Genomic DNA, 22020 nt, shown 5'->3' on the forward strand with positions numbered 1-22020 from the left:
CATTTCAGAAATTCTCGAAAATCCTTCACAATACCTTTAAATAAAAAAAAAAAAAGCTTTTTTAAGAGCTACCCACAAAACTCTTAAGAGCATTCCTTATTTTATATTTTGTCAAGATTTTTTCTTCTATCTTCCATTTTGATCATGATACCTACTCATTTCCTTATTTTACTCTTAAGAATACAAAGTTGATATACATGAGACAACATTGTTAGAGACCTATGGATTTGATGCTTGAATCACTGATCAGCAGATGACTTATTTTTGCAATGGACGAGACCAGCAGTGGGAAGTGTTATTGCTGTGTTGCTGCGATTACTGGAGATGCTCTTGAAGGTGCTATGCCTATAGACACTGGTGCATATTTTTTTTGCTGCAGTCTGTGTTTGCGTCACACTGTATTTTACAATAATTATGAAATGCTCCATTCTCCTAGAGGTACGCCACATTTCTGGGTTTGGTATGGGCAAAGTAACGGAAATGACTAAAGAGCGTTTTTCTTTTAAAAAATGCTATATTTTTAATCATTATTTGAAATTCTACAGACGCTGATATATTTTGAAAAAAGACAGGTGAGCACTTCATATTAATGTCTACCCAATCTAAAATCTTTTGGGCTGAAGTCTTCAACATTAAAGAAACATGTAGAGAATTTGCTTTTGGTTGTAGGCTGTAGCGCCTTAGTTCTTTTTTATGGGATGTTGGGTATAAATTGTGTCGCTTCCCTGCAGGTTTTGAAAGTTTCCCTGCTTTAGCACAGCTGATTATGATGATTGCAGTTGAGCAAAAGCCTGTTAATCAGCTTTTCAATTAAAATCTGCTGTGCTGGAGCAAGGAAACCTTTAAAACCTGCAGGACAGCGACCTTCGAGGACCAACTTTGGGGATGCCTGATCTAAATACTTGACAGTCTGTTCAATGTGTCTGATGAGCTAAACAAGGAATATCAATGCAGAACCAAATTCTTAGATAGCCTTGGTCACTGTTAAACTTTAAAAAAATCCCTATGATGCACGAGATAAAAAACACATTCTTCCATCAAATCTTTGATACACCACCAGCTTTTTAGAAAAAAAAAAACCCTAATCATTATACTCTCTTGCTCTGTCCTAAATAACCTCATTGGCTTCCCCAAAGGCCCCACCCTCCAGGACCCTAGAGCCCAATAAGCAGCCATCTGTAGACAACCTCTCTCACCATGCTCCAGCAAGCACCGGCAGAAGGTGGCTGAATGTTTGTGTTCAGGAGGCAAAAGGAGAGGTGAATGCAGTTCAAGGGTACAAGAGCAGTCCCCTTCAATTCCCTCAAACCCCCCCAATTCGGCTTTTATTAAAAGACCTACAGAGCACAACCTTCACACAGGCACGAGAAGTTTTTGATGGCCATCTACACCCAAGCCTCCCTTCCAGAGGCCCGATCCGTCAACCAGTGTGGCTGGCTAGGTGGGGTGGAGGTGGCGGGGAATCTGGGGGGCACTGGAGCTGTCCTCTGATGCTCCTGCAGACCTGCCTGCTCATCCATCCTCTCCTGCCAACCCACAGATCGATAGCACTGCTCTCTTAATCAGGTCTCTGGTGACTGTGGGCGGATGTGCAAGCGTCTGTCTGTTTTTGTGGACCACAGCCTGCATCAGCTGGGGATTGCACTTCTGTATCTTTCCATCTTGAGCTCTCTGCCCATTCATCATGACACGACTGTTTATCTCAGCTTGATTTTTTAGAACGTTTGTTGCTCTTTCTGTTCCGCTTTGTCACCAAGTTCACTTTGCATCACTTTCTGGAAACTCCTTCAATCTTTTCCACCGTACCCTTGACTTCCATCAACTTTCTTGTTAGCACTTAATTCTCCAGTTTATAGTTCCTTCTCCTCTAGCTGCAGTTTCTGTCAACTCCTCCCCCAGAACACACACACACAAACACACACTGGCAGCGTGCCACAGCTCATTCATGAGGAGTTTGGCAGCTGAGGTGATCCGTGTGCTGCTACAATCAGTTTTGACTTGTGATGAAGAGAGCAGAGGCAAAGTATTGGATAAATTGAGAAGAGAGAGGGATGAGAGGTGAGAAGAGCGAGTGGGGTGAGAGGGTTAGTCAGATGGAGTGCAGGGCATCCAGCTGTGGTGTTTTGCTATGCTGGAGAAGCTGCCTTCAAGCTCTCTTCACACCTGTGTAGCTGCAGCAGCAGATGCAAACACAAACCCTTTTAAGTAACAAGCTTAACATTATGCAAATGAGTTAAATTGCTGATTAAAAAAAGTCTGTAAAGTTTTTAAAATGAAAATTTTTTTTATTTTCAGATTTTTTTTCACTTTTGCAGGAATTAAACTGCAAAATTTGTTCAATGCATAGAAGGACAAAGGCTTTTTTCTTAGTAATGATTTGATAAAAATCACAAATTTCTGTTTAGACTCCCTTTTGTCCTTCTAAACCTCCAATCCCAAAAGTCTCAACTCATAAAGCTACAAAAACTTGTGCTTTATTTGGTTATTAACACAAAAGTCTATAGTTATTTACATAGGAGACCTTGTTTCTGAGGTCCTTTGCTATATTGATTCTATGGAAAGTATGTGATGTTAAATGGAACATGACCCGTTATAGTAATACTTACCAAAAGAATCTAATGCAAAAGTTTAATTTTCTGAACATGGAAGATTTATACTGATTCATGTCATTGTATGATGCAAAAAGCATAAAACACAGCACCTTGGAAAGGAACTCGTACCTCTTGAACTTTCAGGGATTCGGCCACAATACAATTTAAAACCTCTTCATAATTTACTGGGATTTTTACACCAAAAAGCTCAGAGTAGTGAATCACTGCAAAATGGAAGAAAAAAATGAAACAAAACACTGAAAAGTGAGGCCTCTAGTTGTATTTAAGGAATTTTACTTGGGCACTTCTAAAGATCTGAAGAATATCGCATGTGCAATAATTTCAAAACAAATGCAGCTATTCTGAAAAGGTCTGAGAGGTCTGTAGCATCATAAAGAACAAGATACGCAGCAGACAGGCCAGGGTGAAAACAATGAAGTTGTTCAAACAGAACTAGATTGTAAAACAAAATCTCAAGGTTTATAATATCTCACAGAGCACTGCTCAGTCTGTCCTTAAAAACTGTCAGCACAGCTACCAGCGATGGCTGTCTGCCTTAAACATCTGAGCAAAACAGGGAGGAAAGTGCTTAATTAAAAAAACATTACAGTTTATTCCACGGTAAAAGGTGGTGGCAGCATCATGCTGTGGGGAAGCTTCAACTTAGGACAAGCTGGTCAGCGTTAAACAAGGTTAAAGCCTTTTAAAGGCTAAAACTGGGGGAGAGGCACAGAAGGCCTGAATAAATCCATCCAAGATTGTGTTGTTATGGCATACCAGAAATATAATTTTTTTAGTAAATACTGAAGTTTCTACAGTTTCATAAAAATAAAAACTACTGAAAACTCTTTTTTGTGAGCAGAGTTCAGTTTAGAGAAGCAGAAATCATCACTTTTCTATAATAAACTCTTCGGTTTGTAATTTGAAGCAGAACTCACAATAAAATCTTTTCAACAGCTCGGCACATTACAAAAATATTTGCAAGCAGACTTGACATTTTCTTCTTCTTTTTCCTTCATGGAATCCCTATTCCTGCCTCATTAAGGAGTTTAGACTTTATTTGGTTTCATCAAAGTAAGTCTTTTAAACAGCAGCTGAACAGATTTGCCTCTGAAGTTGTGTTTAGGTTACAAAGAATATTTATCCCTCGTTTCGGTTTCTTTTCAGTACAGTAATGTGAAAGGTCTGTCTGAACTGGGAGGAAAGAAAAAGAGAAATATCCTGGAGGAGCGGCACACTTGAAGAAACACTCTGGGTTTTCCAAATATCAAAGCCGTCCAGTCACAGAAAGAAGTGTCGCAGAAGGTCCTTCTTGTTGACTTTTCCCATCTGATTCCTCGGCATTTCCTCCACGAGGACCAGACCTGTCGGAATGATGTAGGGCGCCATGTGCTCCCTGCAATAAACAAGATGACTTAAACACTCAACACCATTTGGGGGTAAAAATGCAAAAAGAATAAACAGTCATGAAAACATGCATACTGCTAAATAATGACTGGATGAGGGCACACACTAATGCATCATCAAAACAACAAATAAAAAATGAAAACAATTGCCCAAACAAAGGCTTGCCCTAAGGCAGAGTAGCTGAGATAAGGAAAGAAACGTCCTTCATGCTCGCTGCAGCTCTCTTCTTTAATATCCCCAATTTGCCCCCAGACACAAACAATTCGCTTCATACAAAGCTACATAATCAAAACGAGATGAAAAAAAAAAAAAACAAGTAATAAAGAGAAAAACAGAAGGCTGCACTAATTAAAAGAGTTTTATTTTTGAGGTTTTCACTGGTTGGTTGTTGCGTCAAGTCTTTAAGCCTGAAGCAGTTTTATTATCTTCTAACCTAGTTTGTTTGTTTGTTTCTGTGAGTGTGTTGCTGTTGTCTGAGTGAACATAATGAGTCATATGGCTGCCATCAAACCCTCTTTCTAGCAGATGTTTCCGTCTGTCTGACTCAGGGAGGGGAGTCTGTGCATGTTTGCATGGATACATGTCTCTGTAACATGGCTTGCTCGTGTCACCAGTTTCTTCAGGGCAGCCTGTGTGGAGGGTAGCGTGGAGCACAGAGGGTGTGATACAGATTCAGAGTGACAGTTAAAGCCAGGGCACTGAAGAGTGAGCATCCATCTCCTTGTTTATGTCTCATTTTATCTGCCTCCATCTCCTCCACACTCTCGACTCAGCAGCGCGTTGGCACTGCCAGTCCGCCGGCAGGACCACCGGCCGCGAATGCTACGCCACGTGCATGTTTGCTGTTCAGCCTGAACGTGTCAACCTGGGTCACCGGCGGCGGTGGTAATCTACCAGACTGGAGCAGCAGGATTTAACATCTACACTCCGCATGGAGCCGTCAGTCTGGACTAACCTGAGCTTGTACGAAAGTCAAAGAGGAAATGGCATGGATAGGGAGCTTTTACAGCAAGAATATAGATTATAAAGAGAGTAGAGTAGGGAAAGGGAAGACTATGATACTGCAAAGACACACGATTGATGGTATAATCTATCATTACTTGCAGTCAGAGGCTAACAAGCAAGAACTTTCTATATCAAAGAGGACAAACAAATCATAAACCCATTCAACTTCTTTACTTGTTGTCATATTAAAAGATTTAATGTAATTCATGATGTTTTTCTTAAGAGGCACAAGGCTTTGTGTGATTGTGAGTGAAGGGAACGTAAATGCTTCAAAGTTGTCAACAACTTTTTAAAAGTGTGGAGTGCACTTATCTTTACCCCCCCAACCCTGAACATTTTAAAACTGTCTTTTGCAGCAGCTACAACTTGTTTTTTTTTAAACTAATTTTTCATCTGCAAACTAGCAGTATTTAGCTCCATCTATATTTCCTTCAGTTTTAACTAGTTTTCCTGTCCCTTCCAAGGAAAACTGTTATGGTTTAAATTGAAATTAATTTTCTTAATTGTCAAGCTCCAAAGCAAGACGAAATAAGTTCCAGAACACCCATCCAGTAAAACAACAGACATGAGGGGGCAGGTTTACGCATAGAGGGAAATGAGGACACAAAATTTAATCTTACACGGTTTTGATAAGGCACGATGTTAGGTTGCTAAAACACCTGGTTAATGGACACAGAAATCAAATCAAATCAAATTTATTTGTATAGCCCTTTACAATAGCCAAATGGTACCCAAAGTGCTTTACAACAAAGCCAAAAACAATACATAACTACGGAGCCCCTCTGATGACATGGTAAAAAAAATTTTTTTATTGTGGCCACGAAGTAGTATTTCGTGGCCACGCAATAAGTTTATCGTGCGCACGAAATACTATTTCGTGGCCACGCAATAAGTTTAACGTGCGCAAGAAATACTTATCAATAATATTAATATCATTCATGGACAACTGGGTAAGCAAATCGAGCGCGCCTTCTCTAAGGTCTAAGGCGCGCTCGATTTGCTTACCCAGTCGGTCTCCGCCAGTCACCTGACATTTGTTGCTAAGACGCTATTTTAGGTGGAAAAGGCGTAGTGTAAACAACCGCAGCATAGCTAAACGAAGGACTAAAGGCCCGTTTACATAGCAGCCTGTCGAAGATAAGTCATTACAGTTAACATAAGCCTGAAAACAGGGGCGGATTTATTGATATTATTAATAAGTATTTCGTGCGCACGTTAAACTTGTTGCGTGGCCACGAAGTAGTATTTCGTGCGCACGTTATACTTATTGCGTGGCTGCGAAATACTACTTTTTGCGTACGAAATACTACTTCGTGGCCACAATTAAACATTTTTTTTGACCATGTCATCAGAGGGGCTCCGTACATAACACATATAAAACATACAAATACAATTAAAAGTGCTGTGGTGGCGAAGCGCTGCAGCACATTAAAAGCCTTCCAGAGGTGCATAGAAGGGAGCACACAGAAAGAGGACATCTAAGAGACAGTATAATCCTAGTCAGAATTAGATGCTAATTTAAAGGGCTGAGGTCAGTAGTGGTACGGATGTCAGGGGGTAGTTTGTTCCACAGTCTGGGAGCAGCGATGGCAAAAGAACGATCGCCCCACTGTTTGAGTCTTGACCTAGGGACCTCTAACAGAAGCTGACCCGAGGACCATAAAGCTCTGCCACAATTGGGAAAGCATTAAACTGGACTTCTAATGGATTTTACAATCTTTTATAAATATAAAATATTATTGAAAAGCACAACTATAGCAGTCCAGTGAACAGATTCCCCCACCTGAGCTCTGCAGCTCCTCCAGAGTTCCAGTTAGTCTTTTGGTTGTTGCTCTGATTAAAGCTCTCCTTCACCGCCTAGTTCAGATAAACACATGTTTTTAGGTCTGCAGTTTTTTTCTTTAAAGCATGGACTGAGTGCTGCTCTGTGAGATATTCAGAGGATGTTACCAAACTCTAACACAGTCCGTTCCACACCTGTGTTTCTGCTGTCTTCCTTGGGCGTTAGAGTCTGATTTGTTTAATATAGTTTTCTAACAAAACCTCTGAAATTTTTAGGCAACAGCTGCACATATGCTACGATAATAATCACACAGGTGGATGTCTAAAGAAAGTCGGTGTCCAGCAGTTTTACCTAGAAGCATCAAGTTAAAGGGGGAAAGGGAAACTTATCTATAAATCATGTAGTATTTTCACTCAACCTCACAATGTTAGAGTATAACAGCTTAATAACAACTGAACAGTCAGTGTACTTCACTCAACTCTACACATAAACGCGTTCAATCATATTTTTAACTATAACGGAGCAATTATTGCTGATCATGAGACCAACGATTGGAACAAACGATTAAAAGCAGCAAAAGCAACAATTCCAATTATACAGATTTGTAAACAACATCAAAATGAGCCTTATCTTGATTTGATTAGAATGGGTAATTCTTATTATCATGACTTATTTTCACTGAAACAATAAATTACACGACTGATCATTCTAAAGTGAGGATGAGGAAATTGATCAACATGATCAAAACAAACAGAGTTGGAGTGGAAGGCGGTATGTCAGGGGCTCCAATCAGCTTCAGACAAAACAAGCCACTCTGACATTTAGAAGCGGAGGAGAAAATGCTAAAAAAAAAAAAAAGCTTCTCAACAACAGCTGTCTGCCTCCATTTTCACTTCCTTCACTTTCCAATGACTACATGTTTCTTTTTCTTGCACATGATTTTTTTTGTGATAAATCTAAGAACTTCAGGGGCAGAAGATTGGATCTTTGAGCTGCCTTAGTCAGAGATACAGTGTTTGTATTAGTAGAGCTTGTTTGGTTTCCATTAAAATACAGCAGAGAATCACATTAAAACACACCTCTGTAACACTGGGAGGTGGAGTTTGTTGCAGGCTTGGGATGATGGATTGGTCACTAGTTATTTGGGTCACAGTCTCCTCTGGCAGTACAAGTCTGAGTCAAACTGAGGCCATGAGAAACTTTGAAAGGGAGCATTTTGTTACCTTTCAAGGTGCTGATTACTGAAAAACTACCAAACCTCCAATGGTGTTCTTCCAGTCAAGAAATCAAAGCATCTAAATACAGAAATACGATGCAGGAAATGCTGATTTATGGATGAAGTGTTTTTTGTTTGTTTGTCATCGTCCAGATTCTTTAAAAAATGAAACAGATAAGATGTCAGCGTTTGAGCTTCATACTCAGATATTTTCATTTGGACTTCTTTTTCCAACCAGTGATCATAATTAGGTTCTTAACTCTGATTTATTTATTTTTTTTACCAGATAAAATAGCTCTACATATGCGGTCTCTTTGTTTTTTGTCTCAAACTTGAGCATGAAAAAGAATCTCCATCCCTTAAACTTAACTCTGCTGCTACTATTATTGTTGAAGCCTGTCCTCAAGTTTTACATCTAGATTATTTTATTAAATTTAATTTCTGGAAATTTGTATGATTTAAAAGGAATATTTTATTCTTAAGCTCAGTGACAAAGAGCCAATGACAACCCTGAAGCCTAAGAGGAGAATAATCTACCTGAGCCACAACTTTACTGTGACTCTGAAGGTCTGTAAAGATTTTATAAACTATAAAACTTGAATGGTAAACAATAGGCAGCATCCATACCATCAGACTGAACATATTACCTTGCCCAGGTCTTTAATTCTGGTAGAGTCATACTCTGGCCTTTCCTCAGCTGAACAACAGCAGTGACCTTTTGACCCCATGTAGCGTCTGGTTCACCGATCACAGCAACATCTGTCATACAAATGAATAAATAATATAAATGGTGATTTATTGAATTTATTCACAAAATCAGAATTAAACAGAAAAGTTGGAGAATTATTTAATAAATTCTAAATTAGTCCTCTAAGTTAATGAAATGACTTTAAGAAATACAAATATAAGAAAAAATGCCATGTTATGTAAACATTTTCATGAGAGACCTGGAACGATGGAGATCTAAATACGAAAGTAGCCAATAGTAACTTCATCAACAAAACTTGAGAGGATATACATTTGTGATAGTTGAAAACAATGATTCGCTACAAAATAAAATAGTTTATAGATATACCGATATTGTTGCTTTAAGTTTGACAGATACCAATATCGAACCGATACGGTATCAGCTCGAATGATACATACTTTTATTACTTAATTTGTGTGTGGGATGTTAGAAAAAGCTTAATCAGGGACTTTACTTAAAAAAAAACAAGTGTTGATGGCAATAGTTAGGAGAAAACTGACCCCTGTGCTACGTACCACAGATTAACTTTAAATAGAAGCAGAGTTTTCATATTAGCAAACAAATATCTAAGATTATAGTTGAAGGCCGATATAATCTGATTTCCGCCTAATATCAGATCTATATCTAATATCAATATTGGATCGGGACATCCCTACTCAGAATCAGCTCCTCTTTACCAAGTCCATGGTTCTCAACCAGAAAAAGGCCCCGTTTAGGTTGGAGGAGAGTTCCTGCCTCAAGGGGAGGAGTTCAAGGATCATGGAGTCCTGTTCATAAATGAGGGGAGGATTGAGCGATAGGCAGATTGGTGCAGCTCCTGCTGTAATGTGGACGCCACAATGGTCTGTCTTGGGAAAGAGAGCCGATTGAAAAGGCAAAGTTCTTGATTAAGAGGTCGATCTATGTCCCTAACGTCACCCATGGTCATGAAATCTGGATCATGACCAAATAATTGAGATCCTAGATACAAGCGGCTGAAATGAGCTTCCTCTGCAAGGTGGCTGGGTTCTCTCTTAGAGGTAGGGAGAAGGAGCTCAGTCATCCAGGAGAGACTTGAAGAAAAGCCGCTTCTCCTCCAAATTGAGGGGAGCCAACTGAGGTGGCTTGGACATTTTGGCTTTGGACACCAGGATGAGGCCCATTGGACAAACCAAGACACCATGAAGGGACTATGTCTCTCAGCTGGCTTGGGAGCAACTCAGGCTTCCCCCAGCAGTGCTGGAGGAATTCTCTGCGAAGAGGGAAGTCTGGGAGTCTCTGCTGCCCTAACCAGTCCCTAAAAGTATATATATATATACACTATATTGCCAAAAGTATTTGCTCACCCATCCAAATTATTGGAATCAGGTGTTCCAATCACTTCCATGGCCACAGGTGTATAAATTCAAGCACCTAGGCATGCAGACTGTTTTTACAAACATTTGTGAAAGAATGGGTCGCTCTCAGGAGCTCAGTGAATTCCAGCGTGGAACTGTGATAGGATGCCACCTGTGCAACAAATCCAGTCGTGAAATTTCCTCGCTCCTAAATATTCCACAGTCAACTGTCAGCTGTATTATAAGAAAATGGAAGTGTTTGGGAACGACAGCAACTCAGCCACGAAGTGGTAGGCCACGTAAACTGACGGAGCGGGGTCAGCGGATGCTGACGCGCATAGTGCGAAGAGGTCGCCAACTTTCTGCAGAGTCAATCACTACAGACCTCCAAACTTCATGTGGCCTTCAGATTAGCTCAAGAACAGTGCGCAGAGAGCTTCATGGAATGGGTTTCCATGGTCGAGCAGCTGCATCCAAGCCATACATCACCAAGTGCAATGCAAAGCGTCGGATGCGGTGGTGTAAAGCACGCCGCCACTGGACTCTAGAGCAGTGGAGACGCGTTCTCTGGAGTGACGAATCGCGCTTCTCCATCTGGCAATCTGATGGACGGGTCTTGGTTTGGCGGTTGCCAGGAGAACGGTACTTGTCTGACTGCATTGTGCCAAGTGTAAAGTTTGGTGGAGGGGGGATTATGGTGTGGGGTTGTTTTTCAGGAGCTGGGCTTGGCCCCTTAGTTCCAGTGAAAGGAACTCTGAATGCTTCAGCATACCAAGACATTTTGGACAATTCCATGCTCCCAACTTTGTGGGAACAGTTTGGAGCTGGCCCCTTCCTCTTCCAACATGACTGTGCACCAGTGCACAAAGCAAGGTCCATAAAGACATGGATGACAGAGTCTGGTGTGGATGAACTTGACTGGCCTGCACAGAGTCCTGACCTCAACCCGATAGAACACCTTTGGGATGAATTAGAGCGGAGACTGAGAGCCAGGCCTTCTCGTCCAACATCAGTGTGCGACCTCACAAATGCGCTTCTGGAAGAATGGTCAAAAATTCCCATAAACACACTCCTAAACCTTGTGGACAGCCTTCCCAGAAGAGTTGAAGCTGTTCTAGCTGCAAAGGGTGGACCGACGTCATATTGAACCCTATGGATTAGGAACGGGATGTCACTTAAGCTCATATGTGAGTCAAGGCAGGTGAGCAAATACTTTTGGCAATATAGTGTATATATATATATATATATATATATATATATATATATATATATATATATATATATATATATATATATATATATATATATATATATATATATATATATATATTTTTTTTTTTTTTAAGTATTTCTATCCTTGGAGTCTAACTATACTGTAGATGTTCACCAAAGGTACTGACAAATATCCATAACAAAGGAAATTGATTTAGTAATTTTATTATGAAGAAAAAATGTAAAATTAAATAACATATGATGAGGATTAGATCAAATCTAAATGTTTACAGTTAAAAGCAAAGATTTAAGATTGACCTTTTGGTAAAGATGGAGCAGAAGTCAGATTTTTCCAATCCTGTTTAAGAAAGTTATTTTGAAAGAATTTTCCAGAGCTTTAAAATAACAGCTAGATGTTTCTTTTGAGCTTCCTCTCTACATGTTCTTACAAATTTTACCCTAAAGACGTCAAATTAGAGCTGTACAATAAATACAATTGCAACTTTGATGTATTATATCAAACCCCAAAAACCACTTGGATTCATTATTTGCCTCAATATTGTACTTTAAGTGTAAAGCAATCACTCCCTGCAAACAGATCCGTCTGTTGCAGCTGATTTTAGCAGTTTAAAGCATTAGGTGCCTTCTTTCAAAACTTATGGGGTTATTCATAGTTGCTATTATCATCATAGTTACCTTTAGAAATATAAATACATTTATAAAATAAAGTAAATTAGTAACGGAAACACTATGGATTGCACAGATGATGCCTTTTTTTGCCCATTTTCTCATTATGTAAAAACAGGATAACCAGCACATATAAACTAAGTAGTAAAGCTACCTGCGTAGGTAGTTTGCAAAAGATCCCTACGGAGTGTCAGCTATATTTATTTAATAAACATATGGTTAGAAAGCTTACTTTCAGACAGCTGACCAACAGTGTGCAGTAAATAGTTTGGGACAACACAGAAAAAGTTAAATCAAAGAGGTACTTGCCAAGGATGTCTGGATGAGCCAATAGGTGTCGCTCCACCTCAAGGGCGCTGATCTTATAACCGCCACTCTTAATGATGTCAACACTGCTGCGGCCCAAGATCCAGTACACGCCATCTCTGTAGGCTGCTGTGTCTCCTAAAACAGAAACACATCCATGCATATAGACACAGGATGGCAGTTAAAGGGAGCTAAAATCATTTGCTTGGAGACAAGTTGATGTGAGAGACAGACGGATTTCTCCTTCCTGTATAAAAAAACTATTTTAAATTGAAATTCGACTGTCCAATCTTTTCTTAAAAAATTATGTTGCTTTTAAAAGAAACATATCTTGGCTATGCTTGAAACAGAACCCCAGTGTTTAAACAGCTTTAATCAGCTTTTGGCTTCACTGAGCCCAGGGAATTATGTGACTCAGGGTAAAGCATCTTCCTACAAATACACTGAATTCAAGAAACAAGCAGCGCCTATAAATAGTGTAAATATAGGAAAGCCAGAGGTGCACCTTTGTATAAGGAAGTGGTTGTGTGTGTGTGAGGCAGAGAAAGCCAGAGTGCAGCAAATGGATGAGTGTTTAAGATCCCCTGACATCCTCCAGATGCACACACACATAGGTGTCTGGGGGCCAGGTGTAGTGAAAGTAAAGTATGTGGGATAAGGGACGCAGCTGGGTCTGGGGAAGACAACAGGCGGAAGTGGGTCAGTATGGATGAGTGGAGAGCCAGGAAAGGAGAGAAAAATGGGCAGAGGTGGCGATGAAAAAAAAAAAAATGAGAAGATGTCCTTTAAGGTTATTACAGGTGCTGCTTTCAGGTCAGCTGGTACGAGGAGGATAGATGTGATAGAGGCATGGCGTTGGTGATAAGAGGAGAGGAGGAGGTGAGAGCTGGACAGAGCAGCCACCATGTAGGACCAAAGCTGCAGCTTTACACTCGATCCCCAAGAAGATGTGCGAAGGAGAAAAACTCCAGATCCCACTTCCTACAGTTAAGCTTACTTCTGTGTATAAAGAAGCACTACATAATGAACAAAAATCACCATCGCTACATTACTTTGTTCACCATTTTTAGTCACAAAAGTCTGCTTTGATAAGAGACAGACCAATCCAGTTTGTTCCAATCCAGATATCTGGGCTGAACGTATCGGCCGATACTGATCCGATTCGACTGGTGATTGAACTCTTGCCATGTGACTGAAGGCTTTAGACTCAACATTAACATTGTTAAACAAAGGTAACATTTAAACAAATATATAAATTTACTTTATATTATTTACTAACAATTAAGCAGTAAATAAAAGAGATAACAGTTCTATGTAAAGTGCACTGGATTGGATCTCGATATTAAATCGATCCAGCTAATAAGTCAATATTGGGGCCAAGATCCGATCCAGGTATCGCATCAGTGCATCTCTACTGTAGTTCTGATGTCACTTTTGCTACATTATAACCCATCAGGGGTCACAGACTAAAACGTTATAGCGATTTTTTTGCTAATTTAAATAGACTTTGTATTTATTGCAGTGCAACTTTTATATATTTATTGTAAATATTTTAATTAACCAGACATTATTCGGACTGTCATATATTGTCATATATTGTATATGAATACACACCCTAGTGGCTTTGTGTTAGAATAACAAATAAAAGTGTAAATTGAGAGAGGTGAGATGATTCTGCACATAAATGGAATAAATTCATGCAACTTTCGTTCAAAATATAAGCCTATTAACAAAAATTATTCTGCTCCAGGTCAAACATATTTCAATTAAAAACTCGTGACTAAAAACTAATGAAATTGAACTAAACTAAGACACTATGAGCAAAGATGAAGCAAAAACATGGTTGAAAACCCTTTCACAGTTTAGGATGCATTTTGTGTTTGAGAACCAAAGTTTATCTTGAAGAATTTGGGATGTGATTAAATTAGCTTTTCATTAATTCAGAACGACTGGAATGTTTTCAGACCATTCCGTAAAAGTAAAAAAAAAATCCACTGGACTTGGTTTCCAAGAATTGAAGACTTAGCCACCTCTCCAGGAAGCTTTCTCAATTCAAATGTATGGATCTGCAGTGAGTTTCAGTCTTTATATAGACAAGGCCTTGTATTATTTGGAAACATGCAAATGGAAACGGATGAGTGGGTCGTTGGTCTAAATAAGACTCAAACTCACTGAAGATCCAGACATTTCAATTGAGAAAGCTTCCTGGAGAGGTGGCGAAACGTCTTAAAATCTTGAAAACCAAGTCCAGTGGATATTTTTGAACTTTTACGCAATGACTATGACCTGGATGACTGAGAATCTTCATCAGCATGTTTTCAGACCAATTAAGAAATCCAAATCCATGAGGTTCAAGGCAAACCTCTGTGGGAGGTGTCCTTTGGAGTAATATGGGCGGTAGGTTTGCAGAAGTTTTGAGGACAGCAGCACTGTGGATCAGAAGGGCAACTTCTACTCCAGTGAACATTGGTCTTCAATGTCCAAAATGATTATCATGGTTTACGACCCAACATAAGCAAAAACTCACAGCTAACATATATGGTGAACATTAGTAACAATGAACATAAAACCCAGGGAGGACATCAGTAATACGGAAAGGAAAAACAATAGAATGGGAAATATGTGTCCTGTATGAAGCAAGTATCTAAAACGTCTTTCCGTATTCTGTATCAGAGCTTAGAGGTGTCAAACTCTAAAGAAGTAGTGTCCTGCACCCTTTAGTTGTGTTTGTGCTATAACACACCTGAATAACATAATTAGGGCATAAGCAGGGCTCTGGAGCACTACGCTGCAGACTGAGGAGATGATTCAGCCATTTGATTCAGTTGTGATTGATTGGGGTTTTATCTAACAGTTGCAGGACATCAGGACACTTGAGTTTGATGCCACATGTCTCTATCAGTCAGAGCTCTGTGCAGAGTCCAAGCTCTCCCACAATGAAGGAAAGCACAGGAGGTTTAGATTTCTCATGGACACCATCCTTTGAGGTTTAGGGGGAAATTGAAGGATTTTCCCAGGGACACCTAGAACTTAATGAAGGGACTGAAAAGTGTCGCTGATGTCCAAATTTTCCTCTTAACCTCTATGACAAAGTCTCCAAATAAAGGAAGAGGATAAAGTAGATGAATGGTTACACAAATATATCCCAATCTTTCTATTTTTTTATTTATTTATTTTTTTTTTTTGCACATGTAATACCTGTATTGCATACATTTTGAGTAAAAAAAATACAGTCTCAGAAAATGTAATTACTTCTTCAAAATGATATGAGTTAGATAAGGAACGCTTTTATGTTCCCTGTTTTTACTATAGTTTAATGAAAAGCCTAGACTCACAATGATCTCTAGATTAACGTCTTAATTTTCATTAGAAGCAAACACGATGTAATACGATCATTTTATCTATAGCACTATTTTTTTGAAAAGCTTAATTACCTTCAAAGTATGAACGCTACCGAGTTCTTTATCAAAGATTCTATAACACCATTTTTACTTCTTCAATCTAAGCATGATAGTGATGGTGACAGATTTTGTTCAAAGTAACAGACCACTTCTTTGCAGTCTAACAATGAAATATTGAGCCAATAAGATAACGAAGCACGTTGGAATAAAATTGAATTTGATCTGTCGTGCAGTTGGTGTCACTGAATGTTTAACCTATTTGTATTTAGTGTAGATTCCTCTATCAATCCTACCTATCAGCATCATCGTCAGTCTGACTCACTTCCTCTTACGCACACCCAGACACACAAACCTTTTTTTCCCTTCTAGTCTCATTCTTACACTTCATTTTTACCCCTCTACATCTCAAACATCTCTCAGACCCCTGTCTTCTGCTCTCCCCCCATCCCCCCTTTTTGCTGCTCCACCTCAGCATCAATACAGGACCCATCTGTTCCCATACATCATGCACTTCATTTCAGTTTATTAGCTGGGATAAATCATAAATATTTCATTATACATCACGGGCGGCTGTCGCCAGCACACCGACAATTTATCACCACTGCCCTCTCTGCCGGCTTGCCACGGCGGCTATAAGCTTTCCAGTCTATTAAACAAGATTGATACAGTGTGTAAATTTAGATATTGGGAATTTCTTCACAGACCACTGCTTCGCAGTGATATGCTTGGGTAAGGGGAGCGGGAGGATGGGAGAAGATGGGAGGAGCCAGTCGGGTATTAACACTACTATCGGTCTAGTTACAGTTGCTTCCATGCTTGAATGAGGGGTAAAAAAAACAAAAAAAAAAACCCACAGAAGAATAATTTGGTTAAAGCTGTAGAAATGTCTAATAATATACAAATATATACAAGGAGATGATGTTTTTACTTGTAAAGTAAAAAAAAAAAAAACAGTGTGTAAGGGAGCAACCTTTCAAAGATAAAAAAAAAGGGGTCCAACTTGCTTCAAAGGGAATAAAACTGCATCTATGAAGCAAAACAGAAAAACAAAATGGAGTGAAGGACTAAAACAGGACTCTTTGACCTTGTCTCTTTGAGGAGAGTGAAAAAAAAATTCATGTTTGGAGAGACATACAAGTGGGAAGAGCATTTGGAGAACGCAGACTGATAAAAGAGGAAAAAGAAGAGTGGGAAAGCGACTTTTAGGATCTGTTATTGGGATACTGGGACGTATACACATACATGCTGTATGTACACGCAACCACACACACACACACACACAATCACCACTTCAGGCATCACAGTCTCTGCCATTATGTGTTATGGCGTCTGAGGCTGATATGGCCGAATGGCTTTCTTAATTAAAACGATAAGAAGCCTAATTGCACTGGGCTTTCATCTCATTCTGAGGCATTAAAGAAAGCGAAGGCTCACAGTGAGGGGAAAATAAAGAAATAAAAACAGATCAAGAATTTAACTGAAGACGGAGGGCAAGGAAAACTTTGTGATGTCTTTCAGAGAGCAGAGGAATTACACCCGGTTGGCTTCGTGAGAAATGTCCTCAGTTACAGTTCGAGCGAAACAGCAGAAAATCACTGCTAAAATACTTCAAGTCATGATTTCTGTTTTTACCATCAAGAAAAATTATTTATATTTCTAAAGAAATGCTTTAACAGCTGGGGAATTCAACATCTCTAACAAAAACAGATGACCTTCATGCCGTTATAAAAAACTCTAAATTGACAGCAGTCCTGACATTCTTGAAATACAAACCAAAACAAACAAGAGTGAATAAAAGTTAGGATAAAGGAAGAGAAATTTGATTTGTTTTTCAAGGAGAGAATCAACCAGCTATGAAGAAAGCATCTCAAATAGAAAACCAACATTCATCATATTAGCTAAAAAGAAACAGCAAATTCAATTTCTGTGTTTAAATTACCACATTATCAAATTGAAAAACATTTAAAATAACCAGATAATCAATTACGGACAGATTTTTTTCTGATAATCTCATCTATATTTGATTTATTTATTTCACTTGCTGATTTTTTCCTGTATTTTTATTAATGTTTTAATAAATCTAATGTTTTATAAACCCTTTTGTACCTTTTTTTGAAAGAATACATTTTGGAAACTTAATTCTTTCATTTACCCAAACAATGCAGTCTGCGATATTTTTGGCAAACCAAAGAACCCTCTGTGTGAATTGTCACCCTGGCAGGGATGTGTGGACAAAAAAACTACTGTTTTATTCCAGAGGGACAAATCTCACAACACAACATTTAGAAAAAAAAAGAAGAAAAAAAGGACCTTGAATCAACTTAACTTTTACAAAAAACATAAAAAAGGAAACTTTCAAAGAGTACCTAAGAAATTATAATTGTTAGTTTATTACAACATATTTACAGATGTAATGTCACTGAGGTCTCATAACTATTTCAATGCAGAAAAGACAAGAAAACAGACAGGAAGGAAGGAAGGAAGGAAGGAAGGAAGGAAGGAAGGAAGGAAGGAAGGAAGGAAGGAAGGAAGGAAGGAAGGAAGGAAGGAAGGAAGGAAGGAAGGAAGGAAGGAAGGAAGGAAGGAAGGAAGGAAGGAAGGAAGGAAGGAAAAAAAATTCCTGGCCTGGGGTCTTTCTCTATGGAGCTTGCATGTTCTCCCTGTGCATGCGTGGGTTCTTTCCGGGTACTCCGGCTTCCTCCCACAGTCCAAAAACATGACTGTTTGGTTGATTGGCTTCTCTAAATTCTGCTTAGTTGAGAGTGAATGGTTGTTTGTCTCTGTGTTGCCCTGCGATGGACTGGCGACCTGTATAGGGTGTACCCTGCTGGAGATAGGCACCAGCACCCTTTAGAACCTCGCTTGGAACAAGTGTGACAGAAAATGGATAGATGGATAAACAGCATAGATAACAGTGAGTTCTGTACCTTATTGCTGTTGGGAATTTATTGCTGTTTTTGAACTAAAATGTATTGATAGCTATTAGTAGATAGGACTTTTGTGTTTTGCTTGTGTCACTTTTTAAATGTGCACTATAGAACGTTGCATTGGGCACTTTGTGTCAAAAACATACCTCTGCATGTGCTCTGGGGTAACACAACAATGTATTTTTTCAGTATACGTGTACTAACAAGGTACAAACATGTTCGAGCAGGTAATTTTGGTGTGAATATGTGCACCATTACATCCCTTATCACAACATCCATAGCCATTATTGCAATTGAAAAGATTCAAATGGAAAAATCATGGGTTTGTATTTCAAGAATGACAGGACTGCTGTCAAAAATCTTGTTCTATCAAATGTCCTAAAAGAACAAAAAAGAAATTTTTTTTAAAATAATCTGAACCAGAGTGAGAAATGCTATTTTGTGGATGTTTACTTCCAACCAATTTAATAAATAACACAGAGGCACAGAAAGAGCCCAAACAATAGAAATTTCTTTGTCAAAAGGAGTCTGGAAGAAAAGGGCAGAGGGTGGCATATGATAAAGGCCAAGATAACAAAAACATTTCAGCCTGTTGGCATTAGAGTAACTTCTTCTAGAGGTATCTAGACAGGAGAGAGGCAACCAAAATACACAAAAACTGTTATTTTTAAGGTGTCAGTAGAATTGAAAGATCAATGTTTGTGCAGAAAAACACATAAGCACGTTTGTTTGCAGCCTTGAATTATCTAACACACGATTCTTTACATGTACGCACGAGTTACCTTCCTGTGCATGTTTTTTATTGAAGGAATAAGAAAAGATGTCCATGGTCACATTGAATCTAATTTCTCTTTGAATGACTATTTAAAAGACCACACATTTGATAAAAAATGTCAAATACATCAATGTTTTGTCTTGTTAGAGTCAGGGTCTTCGCTTAAGTTTGCACTCTAATTGGCTTTAATGTAAGGCCGATCTGTTGTAAACACTGTCAAAAAGCTGCTAATGAAACGATTAAAGAAAGGAAACAGACCAGGAATATTTAAATAGAATAGAGGCTCAAGGTTATTTTTAAAATAAAGCTATAAACTTCATAATGCCTCGATAATTTCTGTAACTAAGCTAGATAAATGACCAACTTCCTGAGTCTGTACCACACAGAAAGGTTTTTAATTCTTAAAATAACTCAGTTGGTAGAGTTTAAAGCAATTTGCACCTGCAACACAGTTAACTAGGGTTTATCCACATTTTCTAAGGTTTCTAGGGTTTCCTGACAATATATCCTGATATGAAGTTTTAAAAAAGTTACAGTTAAGCCAAAATTATTTGCATGCTGGCAAATTTTATTTAATTTAGATTTAAAGTTAATTAAATCTTAAGAGGTTTTCTCTGATAAAGCGCCATTTGAGTTAGATCTCTTTCTGACTCACTCCCGTCTGCGTCTCGTTGCGTCTCGTTTTCTATTACCAACATAAAAAAAAAAGAAATTAATTTATATTTAAACCAACCGAGTGTTTACTCTAAACAAGTCAGGGCTTTGCTGTATCTAGAAAGGCGTCCAAGTTAAGAATGTAATAGGCCAGAATTGTCATAAAAAAATATTTTAGCCATTACATCTGAAACTGCTGAAGTGATAATTTAAAGAGGCCAAACAAATATAAAAAAAGTCAAATTAAAGATTTTTTTTCTAGTTCTCCTATTATAAAGTCTAACCAATGTCAAAAGTTTTATATGTTTTATTATTATAGGACCGCTATTGCACCTGTGAAGTGCAATAAAAGCATTGATGCTTTATTAATTTGTCTTGGATAATTCTCATTAATGTTCAGCAGCCACACAGACTCAGAATAGGCAAGACAAGTCAAGGCAAATTTTCTTGAATAGCACAATTCAGTACAAAGACAATGCAAAGTGATTTACATTATTAAAATATAGGAAAATAAAAGAGAATCAAAGCAAGTAGAAAAAAATAAATAAATAAAATAAAAAATGCAGAAAAAAAAAATTTAAAATAAAAAAAATAAGTAGTTAATACCCTACTTTGTTGAGACCAAGCCAGGAGAGCCTGGTAGATGGTATTAGATCTACCACAAAAAGTCCTTAAAAACAAAACAAAATTATTGCAAAAACCTAAAGGGTCAAAAATACTTCATGCTATCAAACTATAAACTATAGGCTACAGTTGCATCTGTTTTTTGTCTCATCCAACCATCATGTCCTTCAGCAAATGTTTTATCTTTTAAGAGGGAGCTTTGCAATCTCCTTTGAGAGTAGAATATATTTGGTGAGATTGCTGAAGGCCGTTTCCTCCCTCAATTAACTGCACAGAGCAACACCCAGACCTAAAGGTTACCAGCAGACCCTAAAGCAGCTTGCATCTTGGAAATACCATTATGATGATGTTGCTAAAAGATGGGAGGGTTAGTTAACAGAAACAAAAGCTACATTCACAGAAATCTTAATTCACAAGAAGTATAATGTCTGTTTGACTACGATAAAGGAAAAAAAGTGGGAAAGCTGAGTGCTTCTTCAGCTATAAACTAAGCAGTCAGATGAGAGGTTAAACCATTTTACTTTTCTCAGATTGGAAACGTTCACAAAGAATGAATATGTTTTACATCTTTATGAAGAAACATTTAATGCACTCTGAGCCCTGCCTTCTTTTATTTTCATTTAGAGATTTAACAGTCCACTTAAAAAAAAAAAAACTTTTATACTTTCAGCCACAAGGCCAAAGCTTTGCCAGAAATGTTTTCAGAACATATTAAACGCACAGTTTTCAAGGTTTTACTGACTAAAAATGTTAGAACACAATGAATAAGAGTTTTTTTTTTTTTTTTAAACTGGGTTCTTAGAATGTTTTAAGTTTGTAAAGAGGAATAAATCCAAAGTCACTGTAGAGACCTGGGAGTGAATGTCAGAAGATTTTCAAGTTAAAATGTTGATTTTTTTTTTTGCGATTTTCTGCTGCTCTTACATCCCCCTATGCAGATGGTAACTTTGGTCAACTTAAAAATGACCCCCCTTGAGCTTCACTATAGAAAACTGTAGTATTACAATGGATCACCTCTGAATGCATGGTGTTAAAGCAAGATTACATCAGTTTTAGTTGCAAGCCTCCGAGTTGCATCATTGAATGGATGCTCTGGTTAAGTCCTGAGCGCAGTCTGCGGTTTTTGAAAAGAGAGCACTTATCAGAGCAAAGATGAAAGAGGTCTAAATGTGAGCTATGCCTTTTTCTCAAAGGGATCATAAACACTTTGCATATATGAATATTAATGTTCCACATTAAAGCCTGACGCCTAGATGGAGGAGTTAATGAGGATAAATAACAGACAACCAGGCAGTGAAATCTCAGCACCGACATTATTCATCATCCTTAACTTTTGTCACCGCTCCTTTTTTAGTAATTAATATCATA

General features: G+C 38.3%; 1 protein-coding gene across 3 annotated transcripts in view; it reads right to left on the bottom strand.

Annotated features, from left to right (window-relative positions):
- Positions 1–2290: 2290 nt before the first annotated feature.
- Positions 2291–22020, bottom strand: part of acsf3 (acyl-CoA synthetase family member 3) — a 51996-nt gene continuing 32266 nt past the window's right edge. For 2 of the 3 annotated variants that reach the window (XM_038283913.1, XM_038283914.1), the window contains 3 exons: positions 12275–12409; positions 8650–8761; positions 2291–3987 (listed from right to left, as the gene is read on the bottom strand). In XM_038283913.1, the coding sequence (XP_038139841.1) occupies positions 3873–3987; positions 8650–8761; positions 12275–12409 (362 nt within the window). In that variant the 3' untranslated portion in view covers positions 2291–3872. Of the gene's footprint in view, positions 3988–6767; positions 6861–8649; positions 8762–12274; positions 12410–22020 lie in introns of those variants that run through there. The other variant, XM_038283915.1, reaches the window with a different exon arrangement.

Source organism: Cyprinodon tularosa, unplaced genomic scaffold (assembly GCF_016077235.1).
Source record: "Cyprinodon tularosa strain WSP-4 unplaced genomic scaffold, ASM1607723v1 ctg197, whole genome shotgun sequence".
Taxonomy (NCBI): Eukaryota; Metazoa; Chordata; class Actinopteri; order Cyprinodontiformes; family Cyprinodontidae; genus Cyprinodon; species Cyprinodon tularosa.